The 18,816-nt window shown below is 34.2% G+C and overlaps 5 protein-coding genes across 5 annotated transcripts; 4 read left to right on the top strand and 1 right to left on the bottom strand.

Annotated features, from left to right (window-relative positions):
* Window positions 1-7,573: 7,573 nt before the first annotated feature.
* On the top strand, window positions 7,574-8,276 carry LOC104713089 (transcription factor PRE3). The gene is made up of 3 exons (XM_010430135.3): window positions 7,574-7,639; window positions 7,731-7,876; window positions 7,967-8,276. Exons 2-3 carry the CDS (start codon window positions 7,745-7,747, stop codon window positions 8,114-8,116), a joined length of 282 nt encoding a protein of 93 aa, XP_010428437.1. The 5' UTR covers window positions 7,574-7,639; window positions 7,731-7,744; the 3' UTR covers window positions 8,117-8,276.
* Window positions 8,277-9,893: 1,617 nt separating this feature from the next.
* On the top strand, window positions 9,894-12,045 carry LOC147939198 (putative serine/threonine-protein kinase PBL3). Its single transcript, XM_087463738.1, has 5 exons — window positions 9,894-10,298; window positions 10,588-10,910; window positions 11,005-11,140; window positions 11,225-11,485; window positions 11,595-12,045. The coding sequence occupies exons 1-5, from the start codon at window positions 10,217-10,219 to the stop codon at window positions 11,969-11,971; spliced, it is 1,179 nt and encodes a 392-aa protein (XP_087319864.1). The 5' UTR covers window positions 9,894-10,216; the 3' UTR covers window positions 11,972-12,045.
* Window positions 12,046-12,574: 529 nt separating this feature from the next.
* LOC104702174 (protein RKD2-like) lies at window positions 12,575-13,743 on the top strand. The gene is made up of 4 exons (XM_087465906.1): window positions 12,575-12,645; window positions 12,744-12,871; window positions 12,956-13,329; window positions 13,414-13,743. Exons 1-4 carry the CDS (start codon window positions 12,575-12,577, stop codon window positions 13,741-13,743), a joined length of 903 nt encoding a protein of 300 aa, XP_087322032.1.
* Window positions 13,744-13,793: 50 nt separating this feature from the next.
* LOC104702172 (geranylgeranyl diphosphate reductase, chloroplastic) lies at window positions 13,794-15,900 on the bottom strand. The gene is made up of 3 exons (XM_010418001.3): window positions 14,812-15,900; window positions 14,323-14,719; window positions 13,794-14,230 (listed from the first exon to the last, which is right to left on the bottom strand). Exons 1-3 carry the CDS (start codon window positions 15,514-15,516, stop codon window positions 13,926-13,928), a joined length of 1,407 nt encoding a protein of 468 aa, XP_010416303.1. The 5' UTR covers window positions 15,517-15,900; the 3' UTR covers window positions 13,794-13,925.
* A 953-nt stretch (window positions 15,901-16,853) lies between these two features.
* On the top strand, window positions 16,854-18,755 carry LOC104713085 (GDSL esterase/lipase At1g74460). Its single transcript, XM_010430130.2, has 5 exons — window positions 16,854-17,216; window positions 17,314-17,444; window positions 17,527-17,766; window positions 17,875-18,124; window positions 18,315-18,755. The coding sequence occupies exons 1-5, from the start codon at window positions 16,991-16,993 to the stop codon at window positions 18,566-18,568; spliced, it is 1,101 nt and encodes a 366-aa protein (XP_010428432.2). The 5' UTR covers window positions 16,854-16,990; the 3' UTR covers window positions 18,569-18,755.
* Window positions 18,756-18,816: the final 61 nt, after the last annotated feature.

Here is an 18,816-nt window from a genome sequence, read left to right as displayed (position 1 = left end):
AATCTACTAATTGTCAATTGGTTATTAGTTAGAAGCCCAAGATAAGCCCAAATTTAACATGGTATCAGAGCCAGGTTAAAATTCTGGTGGACCTAGAAAAGTGGATACAGACATGCCTCTTGTTAACCCGAGTAATAGGGGCCCAAGAAGGGGTTTATTATAGGTCCAAGTGGGATCGGTTCGAGATGGAGTTATCATCTCGAGGAGGCATGTTAATATCCCACATGTGGTACTTGGTTTGAAGGGGAGATTGTTGGGATACAAACCAAATCCCACATCTGAAGTGTAAAGAGATTATCATTAATATATAAAGGGTTAAAGTCAATCTACTAATTGCCAATTGGTTTTTAGTTAGAAGCCCAAGATAAACCCAAATTTAACAATTAGTAACAATTTTTTTTACGAGTTAGCTGCGGAATTGGGAAAGAAACATACTATAAAGAGTGTCCCTCCGATAATGTGGGAACAAAAAGGGATAAAAATTTTAGTAACAGAACAGTAGTCCATAGAATTTTGAAGAAAGTGATAGGAAAAACATATTGGATCGTCAACATGCATTTTATAAAGACATAAGGCATATAAATGTTTATAAGTTGCATTTCTGAAATTACAGAAATTTGAAATATCATTTTTTAGAAACCAAACGATCAAAGTTATTATGAAAATAAAACCTGAAGACGAGTAAAACAGAGAACGTAATTCAAAAGAAAAAGTTTCATACTGTATTAGTCGAATTTCAGTATTTGAGCGTAACCAATCAGGATTTTTTTTTTTTTTTTTTTTTTTTTGCGCTTAACCAATCAGGAGTTTCTTTTTTTGCTAAAAAGGCTTAACCAATCAGGAGTTTGGGATCAAAAGTTAAAAGGTCTTCAGGCCCATTTAGTTTGTAAATCCTAACCTGCTAACTTCCTATAGTAATGGGCCAGAATTGCTGTTAGTGTGGTTGTTGTAAATAAATAAAATAAAAAGTGTGAGTTATTTAATAATTTGATATAAACTAATTAACTATAGGTCTATAGCGCTTAACTCCTTTATTCTCTCTTTTTTTTTTTTAAATGTTCATCTTGTTTCTCCTGTAACCTAAAGTATTCTATAGATGTAGGTTGCAGTATAGAGCCATATATTGTATGTGGTTAACTGAGAATATTCTGTAACGTATAGCATCTTCATGATCTACTCTATGTTTATCAATATATCATTATCAAAAAGGATTATTATGCTATATTATTTGATGACCCACCACTTGTAATTTTAAATATGACTTAATAAGCTTAGGATATAGGAATAGGACCACACTTTTTCTGTTAAAAAATTATATCAATGCGCGACAAAACCTTCTTTTTTTTTTCCTTACTAGAACGAGAGATTATGGATACGCGACAATGGAGTGATGAGTATATATTTTACCACACACGAGTTAGTCTGTGTACATGGAACCTCCTCATGCAACTACTTTTCTTTCGTATCATGGGACCACGTAATAAAGTTTCTGACGCTAATTACAATCATTAAACATAATCGTGGGAGATTAATTATTGGATTAAGGTAATCACTTTAAAATTGCAAATTGTGAACGAAAAAGAACATTAGACGATGGTGGACGTTGTCTTCGTCTTATTATTAAAGTGCTGACAAACTTAGGTTTTAAGTACCAAGTTGTAACATAGAAACGAATCTGCATGACGTAGAGCGACCAAGTTTTGATTTGTGTTGTTTAGATCAGACACGTTAAAACCAGCAACTTACTGTCTTGGTTTTGGTTGTTTAATAAGAAAAAATATCATATGGTGACCGATTAGAATGTGCAAGAGGTATATCCTTTTAGGGAAAGTTTTATATTTCGAATCACAACGCATGATACCATAAAGTTATATCGTCAATATTTATAACATATTGCGTTTATATCTATATATATTTTGTACAGTGTAAGCTCACCATCCTAGCTAAGTTTAGGTAGCGGTTTCACCTCGATTGTTTATTTTTATTTGTGTAAATTCATTTGTTAGTTCTAATTTCTAAACGTAAAAAAAAAAAATTTCAAAAAAAAAATTTCTAAACGTAAATTCCATGCAAAAATATAAAAGATATATGTTTGTATAGCATTTGCGTCTGCATATAAAACTATCTTCAAATAAAAGTGGTTTTACGTTTTTTATACATACAAACTAGCAAAGATTATGAATATTGTGTGTGCAGCTAAAAACCTAAAAATATATCAAAACTTGCTGTATAGCACATTAGTTATGGCTGCATTAGCCAAATGAGATTAACTATACATCTAACCCACATTCTCAAACCTATGATATCGAATGACGATCCACAACAACACATCTCCTCAAAATATCTAGGATTGGATAATATAGACAGTAACACAAGTTCCACTAATACTCAAAAAAAAAAAAAACATTAAAAATGTTAAATACAAGACGTAAATAATGCTGAAATTCCTTCTCAATAGAATGAATTAACAGTGAAATTACCTTGTTTGTTCTGTCTTCTTCATCGTCAACGCATTGGAAGGAGAAAAGATGCTTTTGTGGGTTTGATTAATTTTCACGTGCAAAAACCAAAATTTATAGGCTTTTGGGACTCGTCCTAAGTCATAAAACTCATGATCGCATTCTATAAATGGATCGGAGTGTGCCCTTTCGACCTTCAAATTAAGTTCAAACTATTCGCCACATTACAGTTTAAATTATTGATCGATAAATAGTATAAAGAGCTAAAACATTATGCTGTTATAGGTGATTATTATTATGTTTTAAAATAATTTGATTTTAATAATATGTTATAAGTACGAGTAAACATATATATAGCTGGATCACGTTTTTCTAGCAATACTATGCGATTGAGCTTGTTTGGTCGGTGTCGTTGTGGAGAGAGAGACCACCTGAGCTAAAACTAAGGACTAAATGTAGATCGTAGTTTTATTTAAGCATCTTCAAATAATTTATATGTGATTCTAAATTTATAATCTAATAATATAGAGATCTAGATAGAACAATTAATCATCATATTTACTGATAAAATATATTTTTTTTCAACAAAAATGAATTATATTAATGAATTAGAAAAGTCATTACACAAATGTTTTGATAACCAAGAGGGTGGTGAAAAACATCCTGAGTAGAAAATATTAGAGTTACAACCAAATTTAGCTAAATAATGAGCAACATAGTTGCAGGTTCTTGGAGAATAAACAATATAGCACGATCGAAAGCAAGAAATTCAGTAATCAATATCTGATTTGCTCATCAGGTGGAGAGATTCGCATGCTGGTACACAAGCCAAGTCTCAAACCTGCGCTTGTACTCGCCAGACAAGTATTACAGACCCAGTGAAGAGTTTATGTCCCATGAATAATACATTCTTCCTTTGTGATTCATACCAATGCCCTCTATAGCAGTGAGAGTAAATCAAGTAATGGTCTGGTTTGGTGCTTATTCTTAGTGTCTATAAACATTCTTAGTTTCTCTTGCCTATTTTCATTTCAATTTCACTTGGTACAAGCTTGTTTTTCTAAGGACATGTTTTCTATTGGAGAGAAAACTCTTTTGGAGTTTTGTATTGAATGGTCGGATATTTGTTAGAGGCATTTTAGTGTTTAAAAAACTTCCTATTGATGATCTCACTAGTTAGTACTCTATTTCATCAGTTTTGACAATTTTTTTCCTTCGAATCTAAGAATAGACTTTATCATACAACTTCGAAACAAGTCATGTTTAGGGGGTGAAGGTAAAAAGAAAAAAGTAATGTTAGTGGTACCGATTCATGTGTTTGGGTACAAAAGTTGTACATAGTTCAGTTTAACGAATCTGCTTCCTTTGCTGTTATGTAGAATTTCTAGATCAAGTGTCATTAGTAGTTCAATTGACAGAGTATCTCATGTTAATCGTTAATAAGAGTGGTATTTAGAAAAATATAAAAATATTTAAATTTTTGTTCCAACAAAATGTATGGAACTAAACTTTAAATCTCTTTTTACCTTAAATCTTTTAGTTATTAAAAAAATAGACAGTTGGCCAAAAAAATGTATTAATGATACAGTAGAAAAATTATCCATCACTCATCAAATCTAAATCATATAATTAAATTTCCCTTTACCAAAATTTTGTAATTATATGATTTAAATCATATAATTAAATTTCCTTTTACCAAAATTAATTAGTTCCCAACTAATATAGTAGTAATTTCTAATGGCAATTAAATTTCTAATAGCAATTGAATGTAATTTTTTATATATTTTAAAGTTAGTTTCATATTTGTACTTCCCAACTAATATAGTAAGATACTTAATCTACCAAAAAATTTTGTTCTACTATACACTAATCATATAATTAATTAGTTCTACTAAACACTAATTACCAAAAAAGCACTAATTAAAAACAGAGGAGAGAACAAGACAAACTTGGAAGCAGCAAAACGAATAAAACAAACGGATTTGAAGTTCTTAAAAACTAAAAAACAAAGAAGACTGTAATAAGAATAGAATGCTCGTGAAATAAAGCTTAATCTTCGCTGTCGATTGATTAGCGATCATGTGCCGCGAGAGACACGCTGACCACAATTTAACACATCTGAGCTCTTTGTTTATTTTTGTTTTAAGATATTAAAACTCAAAGCAAATCTTATTTTCTATATTAAAAAACATACAATTAGATCTTATCTTTCTAATGTAATCACTTCTAAATATATCTATTGATTGCTTTGGTTGACCTTGTATATCTATTTTAAGCTCACCCGCTATTATAATTCATAGTCTCCTATTCAAACTTTTTATCTCTAGATATTCTTAGTTCTCTCGTCATGTTCATGTTCAATCCTATCCACGAGATATATCATATTTGTTGGATGATTTGATATAGAATTATCGAGAAGACTCTAACTTTTATTTTCATTATCTTTCTTATTAATTCCTGTGAACTAGTTTAAATTATCTTTTGGAAAACGTTTAAAAATATGCCTGATAGAACTAAACTAGTTTATAATTAATTCCTGTGAACTAGTTTATTTTAAAATGTCTTAAAAACTAAACTATGCTTGATCTTAATTGGCTCTCCTAGATGTAGAAGAACAAACTTGGTGAGAAGACCATTCATGTAAAGAATGGAAAACACGAAGAAGATAATAAATTCGTTTGGATGATCTTAATTGCTTACCATTAGAGACTACCAAAAACATTTGATGATCTTAGAAACGTTTTGATATAATTTTGATTATAGCTAATATATACCGTTACAAAATGATGGTGGTGGTAGGAGTACATTTTTATCAGTAACATTTTCTTTTAGTCGGCTAAATCTCTACTTCTTTTTTCACCAAAACATCTATATCGCCAGCTTTTTTTTCGTTTTACCATTTGAATCAGTGATAATGGAGTTGAGTTTGTACTATACAGCAGTACAAGGAAGTTCTTCTAGAAGATTTTACTGAAAAGGGTCGCTTCTTTTCAACATACAAAGAATTTGCATTTAATGAATCAAAAGTATATTGCATTGCCATATATTTCTCCAATGTATTAAAATCTGAGATTTTGTGTTTCGTCCTCCACAGCTCACTCTTCGAGTTTACATTTTTTTTCTTGTCGTGGTCTACTTCATCTTTATGAAACATAATTCCTTATTTTCTTGGCTTATTTTAACTACAAAAAATGTAGTTTTACTATACAAGAATTTGTATTTTTCAAGGCTCGGAACTAGAAGGATCTCAGAATTATCATAAACAACGCGTAAAAGTACAAAGTTGGTGACCTTTTTTCCCTGCAAACTTTTTGTTCTACTATAGTATAAAAGTTACAAAGAAAAAAAAAATGTGGTAGATATATGAATTATATGTAAAACTTTGTTAAAATTATTCTAGCATTTAGTTAAATGCTTTTAGTGAAGAGTTCAATACTTTTCTCTATTCTTGTTCATCATAATTATTTTCTGTTTTCTGTTTTCTGTCTTTTAATGAAACAATAATTTCAAAATTAATTAAATAGTATATTTATCTTAATTTAGGCCAATGAGTTTCTAAATAGGGGCCCTGCTGGATACGTTTTTTTTGTGGTGCAGCAGATTAGTGCATAACTAAATACTGTATAAACAATGAGCCGCTGATGAAGTGTTCAACGTCGGTCGGTGTAAGGGTACGTGCCTCCCGAAATGCCACGTGTGTGTTGTTGATCAAAGAACATGGGCGTGTGTGTGTGATCCCTTGACCAGTCAAATCACTCTTACTTTGGCACTTTCCTTTATACACACATTTGTATACGTAGACACATCATCATTTGTATAAGCTATTCAATTTGGGCATTCCTAATAATTCTGTGGGTATATGTTTTGAAACGTCGTAATTTATTGATGAGCTTTGTGTGTGTGTGTGTGTGTTTGGTTGATGAGCAACTCTTTTAAACAAGTGATTAGACATGTACTTAATATTTCGAAATTTGCTATGAATATATCTAATTTATCCATAGTTACAAAAAAAATATATATATGAGTTAAAAATATTTTAATAAGGTAGAACATTTTTTTCTTAGTTTGTATGAAAATATCAACACAAGAGTCTTATACAAAAATACTAAAGCAGAGGAAATTTGTTTATCTCTCCAGAAATACTTCTTTGATTTTCCTTTTGTTTAAAATGGCGTTTTAAATAGCAATGCCATTTAACTTTCAAAATTATAAAACTTAAAAGAGGTTACATGTGTGGACGCGGTAGAGCGAAATCCCAAACATCGATAATGTGAAATTTATATATTAATTGAAGTTGTGTTTCGAGGAATGGATATGCTTATTTTAGTTTTAAAGTATACTGTACTACTTTCTTCCTTGATAAACGCACAAAAAATCCATTTGAAATATACATATTTTTTTGTTTGTTAAAGAGTTCTTCATCTTCTTTAGTTCTTTTAATAAAACTCACTGTTTGACGAAAACAAAAAATAACAACATAACTGACCATAGAGGTAACAAAACTCAAAAAAAATAAAAGGAAAAAAAAAAGAAAAAGAAAAAACACTCTATCTACAACAAAAATGAAAAATACAATGTTACATGACGTCCATGTCTGTCCTATAAAATGAAGGAATATTTATTTTCACTAGCTACACTTCGTTGGAAGAATTTGTTGTAACTACGCTTAAGATATTACTATAACTTATTTTAGGCAGTAAGAATTTGTTGCTCAGAAAAAAAAGGTAGCAAGAATTTTAAACATACCTTTAGCAATCTGACATCGGAAGTATGAACCGTTAGGCGACTGTCAAACTCAAAATAATTGAGCTTAAAAACATATCAACAAAAGTTACGTTATAAGGTAGTAAATGTTTAGCAAGATTTGGCTAGATTCAACGATAATATTATACCCTAGCTAGCTAATTAGCTATCAAACTTAGATCTATAATAAAAATATGAGATTCTCTGAAGTCGTTCTATTATAACAAAAGTTGTCAGGAGGGGGCATATAATTCAATATTTGAAAAATAAGATTCGATATATATTATTTTCAAATTAAAAAATAATTAGGTAATTTTATTATAATTTTCATAAACAAATAATAAAAATGCCTACATAAATACAACCGTTACTTCACTTGTTTCCTTCATACTATCAACCCCTCTCTCTCTCTCCCATTTCCTTTTCCGGCATAACTTGTGAGTGACCCCTAAACTCCATAACTTGCTTCTTCGATAAAGTGTCCTTTGCTTCTATCTCTATTAGTCTTACTTCTTCCCTAATCAACAGTCACAAAAAAGAGAATGTCGGGACGAAGATCACGTTCGAGACAATCATCAGGAACTTCAAGGATCTCCGAAGATCAAATCAACGATCTCATTCTCAAGTTGCAGCAGCTTCTTCCTGAGCTCAGGGATAGTCGTCGCTCCGACAAGGTACGCTAACTAACTCAACTAGTTTTGTCTTAAGAATATGGTGTATATATATATATGGCATGAAAATGATAATATATAGTATATTAACAGGTTTCAGCAGCAAGGGTGTTACAAGATACGTGCAACTACATAAGGAATCTGCATAGAGAGGTCGATGATCTAAGTGAGAGGCTATCTGAGTTACTTGCAAACACAGACACTGCTCAAGCTGCGTTAATCAGAAGTTTACTTACCCAATAATTCCTATCTTTTTCTTCTTCTTCTTCTTATTTTTTTCTGTTTTTTTTTTTTTGTTTTCTATAATAATAATAATAGTTTGCGGATTTGTTTTTTCTATAGATGATGATGACCTTATAAACGTTTAATGATACGAGTTCGTCACCTCTCCTTCGGTCATAAATATTCGCGTGTTTCCTATATCAAACCTTCGCCCTTTTTTCGGTTATTTTGTTTGTTTCTTTTTTTTCTTCTAAATATCTATTCCGTTAGGGTTTTGTCACCACAAATACTTGGCTATTTTCATTCTCTAAGCTTTATTGGTTTTGTGTCTTTTAGTAATTTAAAACATGTCAGAACAAGATACCTGATACATAAAGAACGACGTACTTGTAAGTTGTAATTAAAATATGCCATTTAAGAATTTCATATTTCATACTGTCTCGATCTTGTGATAACTGATAAAAAGAAGCTTACAGATCCTAAGTAAATGGTAAAAGTTCTAATTGACACATTCAAAAAAAAGGAGCAATTAGGAGACATTCTTCTGAAATTTAAGAAACAAAAATGCCGAACAAATGATTTTTATTTATTCCCCAAATCTTCCAAGAACATATTCAAAATATAGTCCACTAGTTAGTTTGGTGTTCATGACCACATATAGAGTGTCGAAGAAAAAAGGAAGGAACCATTATGAATAATATGGGCTTTCAAAATGGCGAAAGAAGAATACAAAGTTTTTATTATTATTATTATCAAATGGGTGTATTAGTTATTATTACTTATTAGGAGACAGAGCCATCGATGAAAATGAGACTGTCATTTCCGCATATTATAACTTTGAAAGGAATAGGAAGATCATGTTTATGGGCAATAAAGTATGGGGTGAACTTGACGCTATGCACTCAAAAGAAGCTCAAAAGGCTGCAAATTTCAAGCCATGACCTAAGTTTTGTTTTTGTCACTTTTTATTTTATGTTTTTCAAAATTTTATTTTCTTCCCATCAAAGAGATGTTTTATATTTTATTTTGAAAATAGATTATTTGAGAGAATTTTGCTTTCTTATAACCACGAGATCTCGTGCCGCAAATTAAAACCCAAGACTAATGTGTTTACTAACGGTTGTGGTAATTAAGTTGGAAAATTATTGTCATTTAAATGATCAAAGATGATTAAAATATCCCTAAACAATTACGATTTTTATATGGTGAATCTTAAATAACTGAAAACTATAAATGATTTTCTTATTTAGATGATATAATCATCAATTTCAATAGATAAAGTAACACAACAACTACAATAACTATGGATCGGATTGGTTGTCATATTAGAGAAATGAGAAAATAATTACATATGAGAGGTCAGTCATTTTCTCGAATTTAAGGAAACTCACACGTACATTATTTCCACTATATATAATTGTATTATGCTCCTAGTTAGATCGATTGTTCTCTAGTTATTAAATTTCATAGCTATATAAACCTATAACAGTTATCCTAATCGATAAAATGATCATTGAAGATCGAGATTACTAAAAAATCAATTAGAGGTAACAAAATGACTCACATAATTTTTTTAAAGAAAAAAGTAATAAAAAAGTATTGTTAAAAAAAGAAAGAAAAAAATGAATAAATTAACAAGTTAATACTAAAAACGAAAATATAAAAAGGATTTAAATTAATTAAAACGAAAATTCATTGAAAGAGCGTGGGGGACACGAGAGTTGCACGTGATGTAAAGAAGTCAATAGGGTAATTAATACAATAGGGGTGTGTGTGACAGGGAAGTTAAATACAACACGGAAACTCGTTTCCTTTCTCTCTAATTTTAGTTTTTAGGTTTTTTTTTTTCTTTAAACAATTTTAGTTTTACAATATTCAACCTTCCTTTTGCTTTCTCTGATCTCTCAAAATTCCAAAAACCTTCGAAACCCAAACACATTTTTTTTTAACCTCACCACTCTCTCATTTACACGGTTCTTCCTTTTTTAGCCGCGGGGGAAGAATGTCGATGACAGAGGCTGCAGGGAGAAAGATCAATCCATAGATGATAGATTAGTGTTTAATTTTGTTTCCCATTACAATTATCTCTTTAGGGTTTTTAGATGATTTAGACCTCTATAAATGGGGAATTGCTTTGGATCTTCCTCAAAGAATGAGGATGTTAACATTGACGACTCCTCAGTGAACTCCAAACCCTTTTCACGTAAGCCCCTTTCTCATTCTCTGTTTGATCTACTTTTTTGATTCCAATACGGACAGCTGAGAGCTACATTGTCTTGGATTCTCGTAATATCTAGCTAGTTATTAATGCATGTTGATATGAGTCTTAGTCTTACTCCAAAACCTCTTAGGTTTTTTTTGTAGTGTTACTTGATTCATCTCTAATGGTCTAATTCCCCTGTTCTTATATTATAAACTGTGATGTTGATATATAATGTCCCCAACATTTCTGTTTATTATGAACTGTGATGTGGTATATTGTTGTGGTCCAGGAGCTGAGAGTGATACTGGAAGAAGCTCGAATCTGTCATATCCATGGAGTTTAAAGCCTCTGATTACAAGAAAATGTGAAGCTAACAGCACTCTACCTGCACCTCACGGAGAAGGAGACATCATGCATTCTCAATATCTGAAGTCATTTACCTTAGATGAGCTAATGAATGCTACAGGAAACTTCTGTCCAGACAGTCTAATTGGAGAAGGAGGGTTTGGTTTTGTGCACAAGGGTTGTGTTAATGGTGGACCTGGAATCGAAGTAGCGGTTGCTGTAAAGAAGCTTAAAACTGAAGGGTTTCAGGGACACAAGGAGTGGCTGGTAAGCTTCTTTTTTGAAATTACTTTATTATGATTTCCCTTGAGGCTATATATACCCTTTTAGAATCTTTACATGTGTTTGCTTTCTTCTTAAGAGGGAAGTGAATTATCTTGGAAGATTGCATCATCCAAATCTGGTGAAATTGATTGGATACTCCTTGGAAGACGAACAACGTCTTTTGGTTTACGAGTATATGCCTAATGGTAGTCTTGAAAATCATTTGTTTGAAAGTAAGTAAGAATTAAGTTAAATCCAACATTTATGTTTATGTTACTTTGCATTGTTCATGACCTGATGAATCTTGTTTATTCTAGGGGGTTCTAATGTGCTTTCTTGGTCACTGCGTATGAAAGTGGCGATTGGTGCTGCTAGAGGGCTTTGTTTTTTGCACGAAGCTAAGGATCAAGTCATTTACAGAGACTTCAAAGCAGCAAATATCCTTCTTGATTCAGGATTCAACCCAAAACTCTCAGACTTTGGGTTGGCCAAAGAAGGTCCAAAAGACAACCGTTCACATGTGACAACCCAAGTCATCGGTACAGAAGGTTACGCAGCTCCTGAATATCTAGCAACAGGTTTCTCTTTGTTTGATGGGTTTATTTGATATCCAATTTCAGTTAACAACGTCATAACATGAAAATTTCTAAAACACATTGATTGGTCTCTGCTTTTGGTCTCTGTCAGGTCATCTAACAACGAAATGTGACGTCTACAGCTTTGGTGTAGTCTTGCTAGAGATTCTATCTGGACGTAGAGCAATAGACAAAACCAAAGCTCGAGAAGAAGAGTACCTAGTGGAATGGGCGACACCTTACTTGCGGGACAAGCGAAAAGTGTTTAGGATAATGGACACGAAGCTTGTGGGTCAATACCCTCAGAAAGCAGCGTTTATGGTGTCTTTCTTGGCTTTACAATGTATTGGAGAGGTTAAAGTTAGACCATCGATGCCTGAGGTCTTGTCTCTTCTTGAGAAAGTTCCAATTCCAAGACATCGAAAGAGTAAAAGCAGAGGTTTTGCTACTAACTCTTCTTCCAAACGGTTTCTCAGACATCCTAATTAAGGACTCAAAAACTCTTTGGCTTTTTGATCATTTCTTTTGTGGAACTGGAATATAGAAACCTTGTTTTTTTGTTACTTCATTAATAATAACTTACGATAAATTATGAAATATAGAAAAGAAAAAAAACCTTGGCCATGATCTATAATTAAGTTTTTAACCATACGTTACATCTTGTAATCTTAACTGAGCACACCTCATTCAGTTAGTGGCTATTGATTATACACAATCATCATGATCATTGACATTGTTATGTGTAATGTATATAAGAACATGTATATACTAGTAACTATTTACTCGAAATGATTGCATGTCATATATGCATGGAGAGAGGAAAAAGAGAAGTCTAATCCAAACCAAAACTCCCCTATCAATATAACCACCACTACTAATTAACATTAATCATATCTCTCGTAACTCCAAAATTAACAGGACAATCAATTCGCCGTCAATACCCCTCAGTTTCATCATCACTAATTCTACTTTTATTCTCTCTCCATATCTTACTACTACTACTACTCTCTCATCTGAATGCATATATATAAATCTTTTCACCTTCATCGATTTTTACAACTCAGCTTCTCTCTCTCTCTCTCCCTCTCTACAATGGCTGATCACAAAACCAAAGAAGAGAAGTCATTCTCATTCCTAACTCATTCACCATCCTTTGATCAAAGGTCAATTATAGAAGCTTTTGTTTAGTTTAATTTACTAGTAGTGTTTTTGTTTACTTATAATTTAATTTCTCTGTTTTCTTTTTGGTAAACGCATGCAGCTCCTTAAGTTATCCTCTATTTGACTGGGAAGAAGATCTTCTTGCTCTCCACGAAAGCTCTGCCTCTCAATCTTTTCCTTTGACTACAACTTCTCTGTCATTACCTGATCTTGAACCTTTGTCTGATGGTATAATATTTAGCTTTAGAGCTATCATATACATATATATATGTATGTACGTTGAGGTCTCATGGGTATTGCTTTGTTCTGTAGATGTACTCAATTCATACAGCTCTGCATCATGGAACGAAACGGAGCATAACAGAGGAAATGGTGCTTCATTGGAAAACAAGACTAAACATGGAGCAGTGCAAGAGACGACTAAGAAGAGGAAACTTAACGAGAGACGCAGAGAGAATAGCGTGAGAATCATCAGCGATATTAGTACTACCTACACGACTTGTCCAGCTTCAAAGGCACTGTCAATGGAAACTGTCTCTCGCTATTTCTATATGCCTATAACTCAAGCTGCTATAGAGCTCAACGTTGGTTTAACTCTTCTGAAAAGAAGATGTCGTGAATTGGGTATCCGGAGATGGCCTCATCGCAAACTCATGAGCCTAAAAACTTTGATCCGTAACGTCAAGGTATGTAGAAACAAGACATTAAACTCAGTATTAATTATTTTTTGGATCAGTGAATTGAATATGTTTTTAATTCTCTGTGATTAGGAGCTGCAGAAGATGGAAGGCGAAGAGAATGCAGGGAAACTGCAGAACGCGTTGGAAATGCTGGAGAAGGAGAAAAGGACGATTGAGGAGTTACCAGATTTGGAGTTTGAGGACAAGACAAAAAGGCTGAGACAAGCTTGTTTCAAGGCTAACCACAAGAGGAAGAAGAGGAGAAGTCTCAAGTCCGATCAGGCTCATATAGCTTCGTGTTCAAGCAGCGGATCAGTCGCTAGTGATGAATCAGTTAATGATGCAGGAATGGAGGAGAGTGATGAAGAAGTGAAGTATCTCTTGTGTGGTTTCTCAAATGAGTTTAGTAGTGGTTTGTGATTCTGTTTTTTTTGGTGATTGTAAAGCCAAATGCTTTTTGACTAATTCAATAAACATAAAATATGATACTGAATATTACCACCTTGAAGAGCAACAACATTAGTGTACTGCAGATGCTACTAACAAAGAAACAAAAACAGAGAGATGGGAAGAAAAGGGATAGACCTCATCTTTTTGGGTTCTTAAACATTAAGCTTCTCAATCTCTCTCCTTAGAGCATTAGCCCTGACCAAACTCCCAATGGTGTTCACAGCCAACTTGATGTCTTCCAAAGGACTACCTGGGGCAACCCTCTTGTACAGATAACTATCAAATGTCATCTTCTGAACATACTCATCAGCACACATCTCCACAAACGCTTCTCTAGCAGGGTTCGATCTGTAAAACACTTTCTGCAACACATCAAGCACCCTGTACGTTGGCAAGTATGTCTTATCCCATTTCTCCAAGTATTTCCTCAAGTCCCCTTCATCAATCATCTTCTTACCTGTTGCCAAAACACACATATAAGACTTTAGTATTATTCACTAGACACTTAAAACTCAAGAACTCGAAAAAGGCAGTTTTGTTTTAACTTACCATTCTGTGAACCTTCAACAATGGCTTCAGCACACATCCTTCCACTCTTAGCAGCAAAGTAGATCCCTTCACCAGAGCATTTAGTCACATACCCTGCAGCATCACCAACAAGAGCCACTCTTTTCGAGAGCCTACGTGGTCTCGGGTGTTCAGGAATCGGATGAGCCTCAACACGGATGATCTTGCCTCCCAAAATCTTATCTTTAGCTCTGTTACGAGTAGCGAGCTGAAACTTCTTGATGTCACCTTTGTGAGTCACAGTCCCTGTTCCAACAGCTACATGGTCGCACTTAGGAAACACCCAACCATAGAAATCTGGAGACACGTCATCTCCAACATACATCTCAGCTAAATCCTCATAGTAAGTCATTTTGTCATCAGGAATCCTAATTCTCTCCTGAAAGATTCCAACTAAAACTCCATAAAAACATGATCTTTCAAAACTCCTAAACAGCTCTATTAAACTCAAAAGAAGGTAAGGGATTTGACCTGAAACGCAATAGCATAGTCGTAATCACCAGCATCAATAGATTTAGCAACCCTAGAGTTAGCTCCATCAGCACCAATGACAGCATCAACCTCCATTGTCTTCTTTGTTCCCGTAGATCCAGTTTTACCATCGTACTCAGTGTAATGCAGAGTGTAAGGCGAGTCCCAGTTCTCAGGATGATCCATCTTAAGGAAGAGACCATTAATAACAGTAGCACCATTCTTCTCAGCACGTTCTCTCAGGTACTGGTCAAGCACTTCTCTTCTCACCATACCAATGTACTCATGCTCCTTAAGCGTACGTCCAATGTCAACAGCGATGTTGGAAGGAGATATCATCTTCATCTTCGTCACTCTACGGTCAATGATGTCCAACGGCAAGTTGAACTCTCCGACCATACAGAGAGGTATGGCGCCACCGCAGGGCTTACAGTTGTCCATCTTACGCTCGATGAGAACCGTCTCGATACCTCCTTGAGCTAGAGTCTCCGCAGCTGCTCCGCCTGCAGGACCACCGCCGATGACGGCGACGCGGAGTTTACGGTTGGAAAGTTTGGGAGTGGATCTGGCTGCGGTAACACGGAGAGAGCTGCTACGTCGTTGAGGGAGAGAAAGTGATGACGGTACATGATGAGAGACGAAGTTGGTTTGCTCCGTTGATGATTGACGTAGTCCGGTGAAGGATTTGAGTGTAACCGTCGCCATTGTTCTTTAGAGAAAACAGCTTTGAGGAGTTCTGTGAACACACACACGCACTTGACTATGGAGTCTCTCTCTCTCTCTCCCTCTCTCTCGGCCTCTCGCTGCTTCAGCTCTGTTTTTGGTTAAATGTGTTTTTGTTTGAGTGGATTAGAAGATATTGTTGGAGATTTCCGAGGAATGTGTACCGTTGGATTGAGAAATGGACGGTGATGATGAGATGAGGATAAAGTTACGGGTTTGTGTTTTTTCTTTTTTGTGTAGATGTGGTGCCCATTCTGTGGACCAAGCGGCTGAGTTTTGGCCACGTAGGATAAGTTATGTGACTATTGTCTTTTTTGATCACTTATTTTTTATGGGCACAAGACATCCGTAGATTCTTTGGTTCGCACTTCGCACATATATGGTTCAATGGATATTTCAGTTTTTTTTTTTTTTTTTTTTTTTTCTTATTATGACCAAAGGATTTTGAATCAAAATTAATTTGTATGTCCGGGTTTAAAAACAGTGGCTTTTAAAAGGTACAATCAGACCAAATTAATGTCCAAATTGCGGGTTTACAATCTTAACCGGCCGGGTTAGTCTGGATTTTCAAAACACTTGTTGATCAAAGTATTAAAAAGGTCCCCCCCCCCTCCCAACCCCCCTCTCTGTTTTATACAAGTACATACTCTGTTTCAGTCAGAAATAGCCTTGTACTGTATACACTCTTCATTGTCCAACGGTCTCGACTCTCGAACGGTCACCTTTTGGTTATATTACCAGAATACCCCCACCCATTCAATCACCTTAATTTTATCCAGCCGCCCAACACACAAGTAGTCCATTGGGCTTGAAATTGGCCCATGATTAAAAATTCCAATCTTAGCCCATGAGAAAAAAAAAAAGAAAAAGAAATATTAGACAAACATTTTCCTTTCTTTGGCATGAATAGTGTTTTCATTAACAAATGATGCTGTTGATATTTTAGTAAACGTTAGCTAGAGTCACGAAAAAGCAAGTGAAGAATACATGCATGTGGAAAATCGTAAAGAGTCTTATAGAGGTTTTAGTTTGGTTAACACTACAAGGAAATATTCCGCATTAAGGTTAAATTGATTTCTAGTCTTACTCGATAAATGAGTTCATAACCCCCCAAACTTAATATTATTTACTGCAAGATTTTATAATTCCCTAAAATAACAAGATTTCAAGTTTACGGACAAGAAACGGTTACAACTTACGACACCAACACGAGGAAAGAGTAGTTGAAGTAGGTTTGAATCAAAACATAAAAACAAAAATAATTATTAAAGAAGAAAGAAAAACAAAATCAGTTGGTTCATCAACTCAAAATCTACCTTCACCTCTTTAGTCTCACATTACTCCTCCACCTTTCTTACTAATTTGTCCTATTTTTTCACCTCCAAAAACCCTTTAAAAACCCACCAAATTAACAAATCTTTTTCAATCAACAAATTAAACATTTTGAATAGGGGACATGAAGTTCTGCGCAATATTCGTGTTGTTCATCGTTCTTGGAATCAACGGCTACGATTGCAAGATAGTCCAGTTTATATTCGGAGATTCATTGTCTGATGTAGGCAACAATAAGAATCTACCAAGAAGTTTAGCGACAGCGAATCTGCCCTATTACGGGATTGATTTTGGCAATGGTTTGCCTAATGGAAGGTTCACCAATGGCCGCACTGTTTCAGACATTATAGGTAAGTCATGTATATGAACTTATAAATTAATCAATAATCATGGTATAGCATGTGAATTACATTTTAGTACAATCTTATAATTTTTTTTTGGTTTTAGGTGATAAAATTGGGTTGCCAAGACCAGTAGCCTTCTTGGATCCATCAATGAATGAAGATGTAATACTTGAAAATGGAGTGAACTATGCTTCAGGAGGTGGTGGAATCTTGAATGAAACTGGTGGTTATTTCGTAAGTCTCGTGAATAATGTTTTAATTTTCAAAATATATTAATAAGATTCAACATATAAACGATGTTTTTTTATTTGTGAAGATCCAAAGACTTTCCCTGTGGAAGCAAATAGAATTATTCCAAGGGACTCAAGATATAGTTGTGGCAAAGATAGGAAAAAAAGAGGCAGACAAGTTCTTCCAAGATGCTCGATACGTCGTCGCTCTAGGCAGCAATGACTTCATTAACAACTATTTGATGCCTGTGTATGGCGACTCTTGGAAGTACAATGATGTAACCTTCGTAGACTACTTAATGGAAACACTTGAATCTCAACTCAAGGTTAATTACTCTAAACAAATTCAACACTTTCACTTCAATTTTTGTTATCTTTCAGATATGAATCGACTGATACATATATATATTTGTGATATATATGTAATGTTATAGGTCTTGCATAGTTTAGGAGCGAGGAAGTTAATGGTGTTTGGGCTAGGACCAATGGGTTGTATCCCACTCCAAAGAGCTCTAAGCCTCGATGGCAACTGTCAAAACAAAGCGAGTAACCTTGCTAAGAGATTCAACAAAGCTGCCTCCACAATGCTCCTAGATCTCGAGTCCAAGCTTCCTAACTCAAGCTACAAGTTTGGTGAAGCTTATGACCTCGTCAACGACGTCATCACTAACCCTCAAAAATACGGTAACATACAAACTTTGATTAAGTCAAAAGAAACATTCATTTACGTTTTTCATTTAAAAACAAAATTCTATCAAAAGAATCATTTTCTACACACAAATTTACATAAATATTTTCTGGTTATAAAAATACAAAAAAAAAAAAGAACTCATCGGATTAACTTATTAATATGTTTGTGTGCAAAATATTATAGGGTTTGATAACTCGGATTCGCCGTGTTGCTCGTTCTACAAAATCAGGCCGGCGCTGACATGTATCCCGGCGTCAACATTGTGTAAAGACAGAAGTAAGTATGTGTTTTGGGACGAGTATCATCCCACCGATAAGGCCAACGAGCTCGTTGCTAATATACTCATCAAAAGGTTTGACTTCATGCGTGCCGATGACGGTACCTCCCAGGCTCCTTCTCCAGCGCCAGATATTGCTCCTTCTTCCGACACTAACTGATCCAATTGATGTCCAAGTTATATGTATATTGTTTGATCATGTTGTGGAGAGCTTCGTTTTCCTATATTCCATTTTAATCATGTGAAACAATAATGTTTTATTATATGTATATTGTTATTCATTCTGTTGTATCCGTTAATTTCCAGAATTTGTCTTATAATAGTAAAGATATTATCATGTTTGAGGAGGTGGTTGTGTGTCCTCCACTGTCTTCAGTGTCTCTCCACCAAATAAAACGAAAACAACGA

Source organism: Camelina sativa, chromosome 9, assembly GCF_030686135.1.
Source record: "Camelina sativa cultivar CO46 ecotype springtype chromosome 9, ASM3068613v1".
NCBI lineage: Eukaryota > Viridiplantae > Streptophyta > Magnoliopsida > Brassicales > Brassicaceae > Camelina > Camelina sativa.
The sequence above is the reverse complement of the archived record's forward strand: the minus strand, read 5'-3'. Positions and strand labels throughout refer to the sequence as shown.